At 36.7% G+C, this 14,756-nt stretch overlaps 1 protein-coding gene across 2 annotated transcripts in view; it reads left to right on the forward strand.

Annotated features, from left to right (window-relative positions):
• The first annotated feature begins 5,456 nt into the window (after positions 1 to 5,456).
• The window catches only part of angpt4 (angiopoietin 4), an 89,642-nt gene continuing 80,342 nt past the window's right edge, over positions 5,457 to 14,756 (forward strand). The window contains exons 1-3 of one of the 2 annotated variants that reach the window (XM_067460421.1): positions 5,457 to 5,633; positions 11,720 to 11,875; positions 13,193 to 13,265. Coding sequence is in view for 1 of the 2 variants with exons in the window: in XM_067460420.1 (XP_067316521.1) it covers positions 13,252 to 13,257 (6 nt within the window). In the remaining variant the exon portion in view is untranslated. The remainder of the gene's footprint in view (positions 5,634 to 11,719; positions 11,876 to 13,192; positions 13,266 to 14,756) is intronic. The other variant, XM_067460420.1, reaches the window with a different exon arrangement.

Genomic DNA, 14,756 nt, shown 5'->3' on the forward strand with positions numbered 1-14,756 from the left:
CCATTCTGTGACAGTTGAGCTGAATAAAAAGATGGCATCAGAAAGTTGCGTTTGCTGGTCAGTTTGTGTGTATGGAGTTTTTTACCAACATTTTCCACTTTATTTTCTAAAAAAGAGGCGAGGCAACGAGTCAGCTGCCGAGGTTTTTGGACATAGCCACTGGGGCCAACCCCAGTTTTATTATGCACTAATGTGTTTTTGTACACATTATAATAATAATAATAATAATAGATTTTATTTATAATGCACTTTTCATTCCGAAGAATCTCAAAGTGCAACAAAGGGATTTATATAGTAAGCTATTTTAAATTAATACTATTCTTATATATTTAGGATAATAATTAACAGACAGTTTGGCGAGACCCCATTTTGAGAGGGAACCCGATTTGTCATGACACCGTAAAGTCCCTTTAAGACAAGTTCTTTTACTCGGCGGCCATCTTGGAAAGGCCTCTCGGGCATGCAAGTGCAGCTCATCTTTTACATCAAATTGTCCAAAACTGTCGGCCAAGCTTACGATTAAATTTCATATTTGAAGTCACCAATGAAATCTGACAAAAACTGTCTCATAAATTTTGTTTCTAAACGCTCAAATCATGACCAAAAAACTGCATTTTTCCTGTTGGACAAAGTTTATGCACATGCACAGTCCTCCTGGTATTTGTATTTGGTATTTACGAGGTGAGAAGTCATGTTTACAACCTTGTGTGTTTAAAGGGGTGATGAATCGAGAAATCAACTTTCCCTTGAGCCTTTGATATATAAAAGGTCATGATAATATAAGAATGTACTATAAGTTTCAGAGTTGAAAACTTCCTTTTTAGTCAAAGAAAAGCTTTTATAGACACCAGGCCCAGAAAACGAGGCTCTCAAATTAAATTAGAAGGGTGAAACACCGCCTCTAAAGATAAATGTGTACGCCTGCTTCTGTAGCCCCGCTCACTGACTCATGTAGCTAAACTGATCGCGTTACCGAGCAATAAACATGCCGAAGATGGCAAGATAATCGTTTGTAAACAAGACACAGCTCGACACTGGATTTGCAGACATATTGAGATTAAATTGGATCCGACAGTAATGGTGCAACATACTTATGTGAGTAAAACATGTTGTTTTTTGATATGTGATTGTATTACATTGTTACAGATCGTATTATGTGTACGCGTCTAGCAGAACATACCGTAGCACGCTGTCACAGGCTGGAGAATCCCTTATTTGTTGGTTCATTGTGATTCAGGATCAGAGCAGACCAGATTGGACATGTAATGTTATGGGCCAGGGGGCTCACAAAGCCCAACATCCCGGGGCTGTGTGTTTTCCAGACGGGCTACCAAAGCATAAGCACGTCGGCAGGCCGGTGAACCTTGAAATAACATTCATTTCTTGATCTGTTGTTCACTCTCTTGACTTGATATTTGAAGAGTGCGCGTCTGCGCGTGTGTGAGTGGTTCGCACTCATATCCACCGATAGGGTGGGCCAAGTAATAATAAAATAAATTAATCGCAGGTGGATAAGAGATAAATCATTGTGTTTGTTTGATAATTACATTTTGAGAGCCCTGTCAGAGAATTATTCTGGTTGCCGCTTTCAAAACACTCCCTCCCGTGAACTGACAAGGGAGTTGAAGATGATTAAATATGCATATCTTCTCCAATCCTAGTCCTGGGCGTTTATGTCCAAGTTTTCAGTGCCACGCCCGTTAAAACCAACCCGCTCACACATAAATGCGTATAATTACTACGAGTGTGCAATGTCGTGGAATGTATACGCCAAAACTCATTTTGGTGTGCATATGATACGCTGTTTTTCGCGTGCATATGATACGCACTTTATGGCGTATATATGACACGCGCTTGGGTAGGTTTAGGGTGGTGGGGTGGGGGGTTCGTATGTATAATACGCCATAAAATGCGTCTCATATGCACGCAAAAAACAGCGTGCCATAGACACGCCAAAATGAGTTTTGGCGTATACATTCCACGACATTGCACACTCGTACTATTTATACGCATTTTTGTGAGAATACCCTGGTTAAAACCCAGCAAAACCAGAAAATACAGCAAGGTTTTCTTAACTCTGCTTATAAAAATAAAGAACAAAGAATGCACATTAAGTGAGTTTTAATCTTTTATGCTTTTAATTAATCTATGAAGCTACTGTAAACGTTATTGTTATATTTTAGGCTAATTGTTACATTACAATGCGAGCTTACTTTGTTGTAAATGACAAAGCCTGACAGTGTCACTGCTAAATACCCGTTATATTCACCTACAGACGTTGCATCCACTGATTCCATGTTTCTCACTGATATGCCCCAAGTTAGAAAATCCCGAACTTCCCACTGGTATTTATGACTTTGTGGTGGCATTCATGTGTGTTCAACTTGTAAATATGATCTTTACGACATGACTTGAACGCACCATAAGTCTCATGTCACATTGGATTCTAGCCATGTGATTGGCTCTGTCTGAAGATGTTATGTGACCCAATGAGGGGCACAGATTTATTCTTAAATATTTTAATTTCAAAGATAACCTGCCACCAGTGTGCATTCTTTGACTGGTGGTCTATAATATGGCCTGAAATTAAATATTGCATTATGTTCTGTTCCGTTAAACTCATTATGTAATTTTCCCCCTTTGTTCCTAATTATCCCCCATCCGTGAAAACGGAAATGTTTTACAATGTGCTGCTTTTGATTTGAGATGTATGGGAATGTGCTGAATTGAATATGATTCATATTCACTTTCACAGTTGAAAGTGTATTAAAGCTACACTACGTAACCTTTCCATCCACCAGAGGGCGCGCCTATTTAAAAAAAAGGCGTAGTTTGATGAAGTCAAGTTTGAGAGCAGAATCTTGGGACATGTGGTTTTCACCTTACAGCTGGTTGGGAAGAATCGGGATAGTACTCGGTTATAAATCAGTTCTGAAAATGATACTGAAACACAAATACATATTGATAATCCATAATATTAACATGACAAAATGACATGGTAGTTAGGGGCCCGCCCATTGGTTCTTTGACCAGGGCCCAACATTTGGTGCCACACCCCTGATTGTATTATGAGACTGCTCTGAAAAGCTCTTCCTGAAGAAGATTGCAAATGTACATTTACAATAACATGACATTTGAATAAAAACAATAATATATATATATATATATATATATATATATATATATATATATATATATATATATATATATATATATATATATATATATATATATATATATATATATATATATATATATATATATAAACTTTATTTTATTGTCCATACAATGAAAGTCAGTGGGGTTCAATGTTGTTTAGACCCTGTTGTTCTTTATACTACAGCGCATGCATATTATGAAAGTTGATATTCTGATCATATTTTTTTTCTTTTGCAAGCATATTTTACCCAACCACATCAATCTTAATAAATACTCTGAATTTTGTATTTAATCATTTGTAAGTGATATAAATTTGTTTAGGAAGGCTGGAAGTGAAAAATCTTGTATTCAGGTGTACATAATTATTAAGCAGGTTTTGTTTTAAAGGTAAAGTGGGCCAAAAAAGAAATTTAACTTGACATTACCATTAAATGTAGCATATAATGAATTGTAAATATACACAGTGATGTTTGTTTAAAATAGCATTTCATATTTCAAAAAGAGTTTTTTTCTTATATTAGTGTCAATAATAAGCAGGTTCTTAGAGCAGCATCAATATGTACAGTATTTCCTCTGTAACTGCTTTGTTCAACAGTTTTTGTAGTCAAGACTTGAATTCAACTCAACTCAACTCAACTCACTTTTTTGTCACTACAGCATTTACAGGTAAATGATTACGTGCAAGGTACGTGCGTAGTCCTAACACAATAAACAAGAAACAATACACAGTAAATATGCAATATACACATGCATAATCAGTATAATATACATAAACAATATACCCAAACAGTGCTAAGTATGTGTCAAGACAGAAACTGACTTTTAAAAATGGAGTATAAACTAACCCTGGTCTCGCCCTATACTTGTCAATAACGATTAGTGTATGTTTCAGTCAGTTTGTAAATAGCTTGGTAATTTATAATAGTCCAAATCAAACCTGATATATATATATATATATGTTTTAGTGTAAAACTAGGAGTACATACACTTTAACATAGATAACAGACAAAGACTTGTAGGTTTGTGTTTTTTGTTTTGTTTTGTCTTTTAAAGAAAGGACTATGCTCAGAGCATTAAAGGGGTCATGAACTGAGAAATCAAATTTGGACCAAATCAAAAAATCTAATTTGAGTTTGGACATATAAGAGGTCATCATACTATGACAATATCCTGTAAGTTTCAGAACTGAAAACAACCATTTATCAGCCCTTGCTCTCCGAGTGCCGTTGTTTCATAAGCATGCACTAGATGGCAGTGTTCACCTGAAAAAAAATACATATAAATACATTAAAGTCAGTCTTCTGTTGGAAATGAACATCATACTGTTTCTACAGAGGCAGCAAGTTCAGAGGTCATCCGCTCAGCGCAGGGTCACCAGTTCACAATGAAACTTCACAACAAACCTTAAACATCTCAGTGGGAGTCTAGGGGAAAACATGCCAAATACAATGTGAAGTGACACATTATATGATGTCCTGTGAGCTTGATGCTGAGCAAACAGCATCAAACCTGACACATGTGTTCCTAAGAATGCAAACAGCCTCTTTTTTCCAAGATTTATGAGTATGATTAAAGCACCTCTGGTTGAACTGTTATTAGTGGTGTTTTCTATAACAGATGCATTGCTTATAGGGTTATGTGATTGCTCTGACAATATATTCTACAACAATGAATGATATGGTCTGTAAGTTGAGTTTATTCAGGTGTCTCCATGTGCTTTATTTAAATTGATCAGATGCCTGTAACCTTTTAACCCCCCACACACACATGCACACACAGGCCATGTGTTAACTGTCAACAAACTCTGCTATTAATAAACACCCTAATTTAATACATATGTTTTAAGTTGAGTGATTGCTTAAGTTGAGTTCTGGACGGTTAAGGTGGATGCTGAATGTCTCAATATTTCTGTGATACTGTGTCTAGATATGGACTGTTTTTATTAGTTGTTTATTATCTTTACATTTATTATCCACCAGATTTTAATATTTAAATTCACACTTTTAAATTTTTTTTTTTTTTATTTTTTTTTTTTTATTGAAACTTTAACATAGCATACAACAACTCGTAGAGGTAACAGCATAGTATAAACTAAAAAAAAACAGTAAAAGACAGGGGATCCACAATAAAATACAAATAAAGAAAAACAATAAAAAATAGATAATTTAATATTTAAATTCACACGTTCACGGTTCTTCGAGGTCGAAGGTCATGTGACATGCAGGAGAGAGAGAGAGAGAGAGAGAGAGAGAGAGAGAGAGAGAGAGAGAGAGAGAGAGAGACCTCAGTGAATGAGTGAACGAATCATTCGTTTACTTGAATTTACTAGAAACGATTCATTCACAACCAGCACAGATTCGTTCACGAACAAAATTAGCCTAACGTTACTGCTTTTTTATAACCACAGAGAGAATTTCTTTAGTCGTGAGCGAGTTAGCCTAAACGTTACATTGTTTTCTACAGTGATATTTAAGGTAGGTAACGTTAGCCTAACACTAAGTTACCGTAGGCCTTAGGCCTACTTATATTATTATTTGGGAGAAATAGATTATAGGCTGCTAATGTCGCTAAACAATATGACATTTCTTTATTGTTGCTATTAGATTTGGTGCTCAAGAAACATTTATTATTGTTTTCAATGCTGAATAGCCCATGGAGCTTTTTCCGCCACAGAAAAATATAATAAGAAAGAAACGTATATTGCTTGTTATCTCACAATTCTGACTTTTTTTTCTCGTGATGAACACAATTCTGATAAAATAATTCAGAATAGAAACTTGTTATTGAGTATATCTACAGATTTGTTTTGTAGCATATTAATCTTTATGTGGAAACCATGATACGTTTCATAAGAACAGAGTTTATTTAAAATATAAATCTTATGTAGCCTAAAATCGTAAAAATATATAAATGCAGCCTTGATGAGCATATAAGGCATTTCAAAATTCCTAACTTTTGAATGGTTGTGTGTGTGTGTATATATATATATATATATATATATATATATATATATATATATATATATATATATATATATATATACACATACACATACACATACACACACACACACACACACACACACACACACACAAATCAAGTACTTGTGGCAAGTGAGGAAATCGTAAAATATATTTACACACTGTAAAAATGTATAAGCTCACCAAGTTAAGCAATTTTCTGCTTTTAAATGTTATATAAGATTCAAAAATTTTAACCTGGTTTAATGTAATTTAAGTTGAAATGACTTAAACATCCAAGTACTTGTACTTAATTTTTATATAGCAACTTTTTTTTTTACAGTGCGCAGTATAAATGTAGATAACATAACTTTGGAATTTAGAGGATTGCGCAAACACATGTGCATATAGGCTATGAACACACTCATACACAGACTATAACTCAAAGCATCTATTCAACTATGGGAATACAGACATTAACAAATTATTATCATTGCTCACCCCTGTGTTGCTTTTAGGGCAACATTCTAGAAAATGTTTTCCCATTGTCAAACTGCAAAGTGCGAAACAGCCCCTCTGGGACATTGTCAGCTTTGACCTGAACAGACATCAATCGCGGTCTTGCCATTTTTGGGGGGGTTGGTTAGGACGTTACGGTGTGTGTGTTTATGTTTGTGTGCACATGTGAAAGAGAGAATGCTGTGGACAGCGTTTATGAACCAATTGTTCTGCAGTCTGTAAATTACATCTCTCTAGGGAGCAGTGCTCTTAGCTGCAGGAAGTTTCCTACTCGAAGGAGGATTAATGAGGGAAGTTTGAACACTGCACAGACCCCAGACCCTTAGAAACTCTGACCGTAGTTAAACATGCCCCCTTAAACCTCGCATGCTCTCTCCTCTGAGGAGACTGCTGCAGATTCAGTTTCAGACTATCATTTAGAAGACTTTTTTGACATACAGTGCAAATCTTAATTGAATTTATATAATTAAAAAAACATTGCATAAATTCCATGAATGTCATTAAAAATAAACCAAACTTTAATGTTTCTTAAAACATCATTGCTAGAGTAGTTTAAGACCACACATTGTCACCTTAAGTGACCTTTCAGTGTCCATTGAGTGATATGTGTAATCATTTGACAATTGTAGATGCATTTAGACAATGCCACAATAGAGCAAAAGCAAACTAAACCAAACCAAACTAAACTAAATAAATACCTCCCTGGTGGTTTGTGATCTGGTACTGGGAATTACCTCAATACCATGTTCAAATTGTCATCACAAACACTACATTTTGTTTCATTTGAATGAATAGGTTTTGCATGAAAACTGTAAATACAAATGTATGATACAAACATGGCATTCTTTGTAAATCACATATCGACTGGTGGTCACATCTTTCTTTTTAATGATCTTATTTTTCCCTGAAGTCTATTTATAATGCTAGTCAAGCTTCCTTTACGTCAGAAGTCATAATTTAGTTTTCTTGAGAATTTTACAACCTACTTTTGAGCCATTACATTAAAGAAAGTTGTTTTTGCTTTTGTCAAAAAGCAAAGTACCTGTGTTTTAATTGGCTAACCCCTTTTTACATAGACACTTTTTGCTTCAATCTGACTCTGAATGAATCTCATTTAATCTTTCGACATGCACATATATTGCAGTATATACTGAGTTTCTCCTGCAGTTGTTGCATACTAACCAGTCTCCCTTTTTTTGTTTTACAAAGCAGACCTATGCTTCCTCCCAATTGGCCTACTTATACTACGACCTAAAAGTATGTACTCTTTTGGTGAAGAACATTTTTAAGTGTGTAGCAGAAGAGTATGTAAGCTTTGGGACATAGGCTACTGCTTACGGACTCTGACACTTAGTTATGTGCATCATGTCATCATTTAAACTGTCCTGTCAGTTGTCACAATTAAAATCCTCCACATTCAATTTAATTTCCTACCGTATTGGAGAGAAGGCACATTGGTCTGCCATTGTGTGGGTCTTTAATGCAGAGACTCTCCTCGTGTTTGCAGTTTAAATATAATGATGCTTTTAAAAGTAAATGGCCAAACGTGTCATTACAAAAGTTCACAATGCTGCTGCAGGTGAAATATAATGTGTGGACAACGTTATAATTATCAACGTCAATTATATTGTATATTTTCGTCAGGTTAAATACTAATAATTGATCACTCAAACCCCTTTATCTAAACCTCTCTACTTAACTGTCGGACTTGCACATCCGTTGTTAGAGTGTAGCCATTCTTGCAGTTTAGTTTGAATACACTCTCAGAAAAAAAGGTACAGTGCTGTCACTGGGGCGGTACCCTAAGGTACAAAAGTGAAAAGGTACATCTTTGTACCTTACTCACCCCTAAATGGTACATATTAGTACCTTAAAAGGTACATATCAGTACTTTAAGGGTGCAAATTAGTACCTTAAAGGGACATATTAGTACCTTTTCGGTTTTGTACCTAAGGGTACCGCCCCAGTGACAGCACTGTACCTTTTTTTCTGACAGTGTATGTGTTTTTTGAGTTTTCAGTTCTGGAAATAAAAATATATCATTCAATTCGTAACCTGGATGCTTTTATATGTTCAATGTATTATATTTATGTACAATCAGCATAATATCAAAGAAAACTCACTTTAAATCATTCATTTTAAATTCAATTTTCTTGGAAATCTAAGCACACAAATCGAAATCCTCCAAAAATGAGAGCTCCAGTTGCACAATTTAACTGTAGCTGAACATAAGATGAGAGATATTAAGCATGTCTTGCCGTTTTATCTCAGATGTTGATTACTCTGACACGTTCATTGTTGTCAGATTAACAGAGCACATGTAAGTGTAGCTTTTCCACATGAAATTAATGATTTGCTGAATGATATATTAAAGGACATATAGTGTGTACAACATCACGTTTAAATTGCTCATACTGCACTCCTCCAGATAAGATGGATTGCTTTTTCGTCGAAACTGTTTATATTTTCTCTCTTGGTATATTTAGAAGGTCATTCCTTAAAGCTTAAACACATTTCTCGCTGGCTCGGATTTTGAGATTGCAAATCTGGTCCATGTTGCCAGCTCCAGTGGTCACTCCAAAGGAAACAAAGCTTGAAGGGAACGTGTTTACGAGTGGTTCTGATTTCGTAGAAACGTACTCCAATCTCGCAAGAAAAACAGAGATAAGATAGGATTTACGCAGAGCTCGAACACGGCCAGAAATCCAAATGGCAACACTCGACAAGTAGTTTAAACACCCCAGCCTTAATTTGTTTAAGAGGACCTGATGGAATCGCAGCATGTTGATTGTTGACTTTCTGGAGATAATTGCGATTCACAATCAAGTACAGTACCTACTGGATGATAAAACAGCACCAGAGGCTAAAATAAACAGAGTAATCAAAAAGAGTTATTAAGAAGACAAGCCATGAGATTGCAATTAAATTTCAGTGGGTTCATGCTGTCTTGGGAACTGAGCGCTGTGTTTATGCGAAGACTCTAAAATTGTCAACCATGACAGGCATTTGCTGTGACCTTCTGAAGTTGCTCCCGTTAAAATGTCCAGCTTTTGTCAGTCGTCCAAGCTAGACTTCACAGTCATTTCATGCAAACGCATATTTTATGTTAAAGACCTGGTCCAATAAACACAATGAATGATGAGAGAGTGAAATAACGATAAAAACATCAGGTGTCAGCATCTTTATTTCTGTTACATTGTCTTGCATTATATAGGGGTCATTCCTACTGCAATGTTCATATTATATGCCTTAATATATAGGATAAAACATTAGAGGGTTAGTTCAGCCAAAAATGAAAATGATCCCATCATTTAGTATGACATTTAGTATGCTCTGAGCCTACTTTTTTTAAGGTCTGAATCAGAATATGCAATCAATTACATCCATCAAAAATTCTTCAACTAACCATTCAGAAATGTCCTGTCTCATTCTACATGTCACTTCTTGAGTCTATCCATCATTGTCCTAGTCTAGAAATCTAGACGCACCCTTGCGGCAGCAAATCTAATCTGCCCGCGAGTGTCGTCTAGCAACTCTCAATACCCTTCTGAGCTGTAATCCCCTAACTCTTGCCGGGCCAATCACATCGTGTATAGAGTCGGTGGGCGGGGCCATAATGACGACGGCCGAGTTGCGTTTGCGTGCTTCTAGTAAACACAGAAACTGGCGAACGGCGGTCTTTCGAATCAGCTTTGACCGCGACTCTGGAAGACTTGGAGTTAAGCTTTTCTCTGAGAAAAGAACAAAAAGCTCCGCTTCACCTTCGTTGCTCTGGTTGGTTGTAGCGCTATCCTATCGCGTGCAGAGGGAGTTTGAAAGACAACCGTTTATCCGCCCCTCGGATTGAGCTGTCAATGGTGAGTTTCCAGACCAAACATCTTGATGTAGGTCTGGCTTGTCAGGCTATCATTGTCCGACTCCGGTTTGAACATAAAAGGCTGGACAGTTTTCAGTGTGTGTCTGCGTGAGGTAAATTGGAGCTGCTAACTCAAGCTCTTGAAGCCCCGCCTTTTTAGAAAGGGGGCAGGAGCAGCAGCTCATTTGCATTTAAAGGGGAAAAAAAGAGGTCTGTTTTTGCTCACCCTAAATAAAGTGACAATTTAAACATGCTATAAAAAATTACCTGTGGGGTATTTTGAGCTAAAACTTCACATACACACAGAGACTTATAGAGACTTACCATCACTTAGACATCAGAGACTTATTTTACACCTTGTAGAAAGGGGCATTCAGATCACCTTTTTTCAAGCAATGAGTAAAAGTAACACATTACTTTTAAATTTACAAGCAAATATCTGAACTAGTTTTTCAAATAAGTAATGCAAGCTGTGTTTTTCCATGTTTTTACTGACAGCTCTCCTGTCCCTATGTTGAGAGAAATCATGAGGAAGTGCAGAGGCATTGTGTGTGAACATAATGGTTATTTTAGCTCTAGATTTACTCATCTTACTTGCAAAAAAACACATTCAGTATTCCTCAAAAAAAAAAAAGAAAAAAAAGTGAAATACAAACTCAAATTATTACGCAAACCTACAATAATTTAAGGTCTTCCTCTTCCCTTTGTGACCTTAAAGCATACTTATAAGCAAAATAAAAAAAATCAACATCACATTTAATTTGTTTGTTTCGTTTTGATTTCTAAAATAAGATTGTAAAACTTTCTTCTCCTGCGTTCTATTCTTATGCGATCCAGCAGAAGGCTAATTCATTTCACTTTTGGTGTGAAAGATCCTTACATCTGCCAAAAATACAACATCTAATAATACAAGCCCAGCCTTGGGGAGAAAAATTGACTCAAAACTAAAGCTTTTTTCAATTAAAAGTAACTAAGTAATGCCTTTTTAGAGAGTAACACAATATTGTAATGCATTACTTTTAAAAGTACTTTCCCCAACACTATTCTAGCCATCCTCATAAACTCATAAGACTAAAAGTTAATTAAGAAAATAAGTCAGCATGAATTTAAAATTGAATATTCTTATTTTTTTTATAGAATATTGTGGTATTTATAATCGGTTTGTCCATGCACTCATTATTTTTAAAAATGTAATAATCAGATTAATTTCCCCTCTCATTTGCAGTGACATCTTCTCTGATGACATTTACACTGAGATCCACCAATAGCAAGCCACAACTATCCAATCGATTCCCCATGGACAAAATCAAGTCCTGCCGTTTCACTCAGATATGTCACAATAGGGATGAATCACAACTTCCTTTTTATGAGGACTTTAAAGGTATGCTATGAAATTCTGGACTGTCTAATGTCATCTGTGGTTTTTTGCATGTTTAGTTACTGAGAAATGTTTTTGTCATTTTGCTCTTCTACATGCATGAATGCCATGTTTTATGTACCCAGTTGCCCATTATCACAATACCAGAGAAGTCCTCCATAGTGTACCTTTATATTAGAATAACACAATCATATTCATTCAAGTTAACAAGTTTAAGTTAAAGAGATGACAACAGGGAGTTATATAAAACAAATAATTTCCAACACACAGAAAAATAGGGTGTCAAAATTGTACCTTTAGGGGTACAACAGCTTGTCGCTGAGGCAGTACCCTTAAAAGGACATCTTTGTACCATTTTTACCACAAAAAGGTTCATAGTAGTACCTTAAGGTACGCATTTGTACTCAAAGGTACTAATATGCACCTTTTAGGAGTAAAAAAAGGAACAAAGATGTCTTTTTAAGGGTACTGCCTCAGCGACAAGCTGTTGTACCCCTAAAGGTACAATTTTGACATCCTATTTTTCTGTGTGAAGGACAAGAAAAGTCGAGACATATCTTCAGTGTTTATCATTAGGCTGCTCTTGTATTTCATATCTCACCTTTATGTTGTCACATATCTGTGCAAAACCTGCCTAAAAACAGCCTAATTGTAATGTAACCAAGCCCCTGAAGAAGTTTTGGGTCAAATCTGAAGTGAAGGCTTCCCCAGGAGTATTAGACCACTGTAGATCACATACATGATTAAACAAGCATGAAATGTGATTGAAAGCGCAGTCTAGCTCTCTGGCTGCAGTCATCACCTTGACTCGCTTCAGGCTGAGGATAATGATTAAAAGGCAATCCAAAGCAATTAGCCATATAGCTACTCTGGTTCAAAATATATATCAATCAATTTGTCAAGATTTCATCATATCTGAATGATTGGGCCAAATAGCGTTCAGTTGATTGAACTTTCTGGGAACTGAGATATGACTAATTGTTGGGGTTTCCGTTGGCAACGAAATTGGACTTGCATAACAATATGCGATCGCAAGGTAGAGATCAGCTTTTTGACCCCTTTTTACACATTTTGAGCTTGCTTTACTTAAACTTTATACAGTTTACAGCTGTTCTTTAATTGCCAAAACCTAAATATGTTTATTCAGCGTGCATGAAGATGCATCACACTAGGTTTGACCTGATGGTTTCAAACTCATTGGTTCTCTTGTTTTTTTAACAAATTGGGATCATATGGGTTTCAGAAGTCTTTGAATTTCATGCACAAGTCGGGTGGACCTACTTTTTAATTACTACCATGTTGCTTTTTGTCTTTTTTTAGAGCTTGTCAGTCTGGCATGAAAAAGAACAGGGTGAACATTACGTTGGATTTGAAATGACATGAAGGTGAGTAGGTGAGTAAATGATGCAAGAAGTTTAATTTGTGGATGAAATGGTACCATTGGAAAATGTTCGATATATTACAGCCGATAAATATTGTATTATTTCCTTCAGCTGAGACACTTCAGATCTTCTGAAATCTGATTGAAATCACTTAAAAAAAGGAAAATACAGTTAAGAGCAACATGTGCAGCACTAGTCAAATAATATATAAAATTATAATGAGAAAATCTTTATAATTGTGTGCTTGGGACATGATGAGACTTTTTTTGTAATCAGGCCTCTCAAAAACGATATCAAATTTGGCCAATATATCAGTCATCGGCTTTCAAATATAAAGAATTATCGGTTATAAATGTTCATATCAGTGCTGCATCCTTAATAAATGTTAGGGGGGGGGGGGGTGAAATGCTGTTTCATGCATCCTGAGCTTTTTACACTGTTAAAGACTTGGATTCCCATCCTAAACATAGACAAAGTTTCAAAAACTAATGTTGGACGTTTGATGGAGTATTTCTGTGTCAAAAATACTCCTTCCGGTTTCTCACAAGTTTCGGAGAGTTTTTTTCGAGTATGGGTCGGCTTAACGTTAATAGAGCGGAAGGTCCTTGTATGGGCCGTACGGGCTCTTCTCCCGGTAGGGCGCGCGCGCGTAACTAGAGCGAGAGAGGAAATGCACTCCCATAAACACTCTCAGGTGCAGATCCACTCGTCCGTTAACACTTATGTTGTTATAGTCTGCGCCGCGCTCCACTTTATTCCTATGGGTGACATCAAGCGACTTCAACGCTTCAGCACAGCATTCCGGGAAGGCAGCGCTGCATTTGACCCGATTTGAACGCAGAAATGACGGGAAGCTTCACAGCATCGCTTCAGTCGCGTCGCAAAGTGGATTTCCACGCCACTGCTGTCAGGACTTCAGCAAATCATACCAAAGAAGTGTGTTTTTGACGGAGTGGTCCCAGCGATAAAGGTTCGGTCCTGCTTTGGAAGCAGCCGGTGAGTAAAACTGCTTCAAATGTCTGTGCTGTTGGCTACCTTCGCATGAGTAAACATCAGTAAACGACACGATCGCGTGCTTCGTCATTCAAATGCGCTAACGGACTCCATTGCTGCATGTTCTCTGTTGTATAACGTTACACTAGTCTGACGTGCAAAACCGTTTTGCTTGCTACCTCTAAGGTCTAGTCGCATACAATAGTCCATAAACCGAATCATGTCCTCATAAACTGCGCGTAAAGACACACAAAGGCCACTAAATACAGTCCATACCACAGAGACGGACGTCCTGATGTTGCTGTTTTTCCTGTTCAATTTATTTCTGCCTCAGATTTGATTCTGGATCATTATCTGTATTAGCTGAGATCGAGAGCGATGGGTTTCTCCACGCTTGAGGACGTCACCGCTTTGTTCGCGATCGTCATTCTTTAGCTCCGCCCACACGATACGCCTCCAGGCGCTCGGTTTTTTCCGGAAAGACTCGGTACAGCCCATATTTCTTTTAT

Source organism: Pseudorasbora parva, chromosome 12 (assembly GCF_024679245.1).
Source record: "Pseudorasbora parva isolate DD20220531a chromosome 12, ASM2467924v1, whole genome shotgun sequence".
NCBI classification, from domain to species: Eukaryota; Metazoa; Chordata; class Actinopteri; order Cypriniformes; family Gobionidae; genus Pseudorasbora; species Pseudorasbora parva.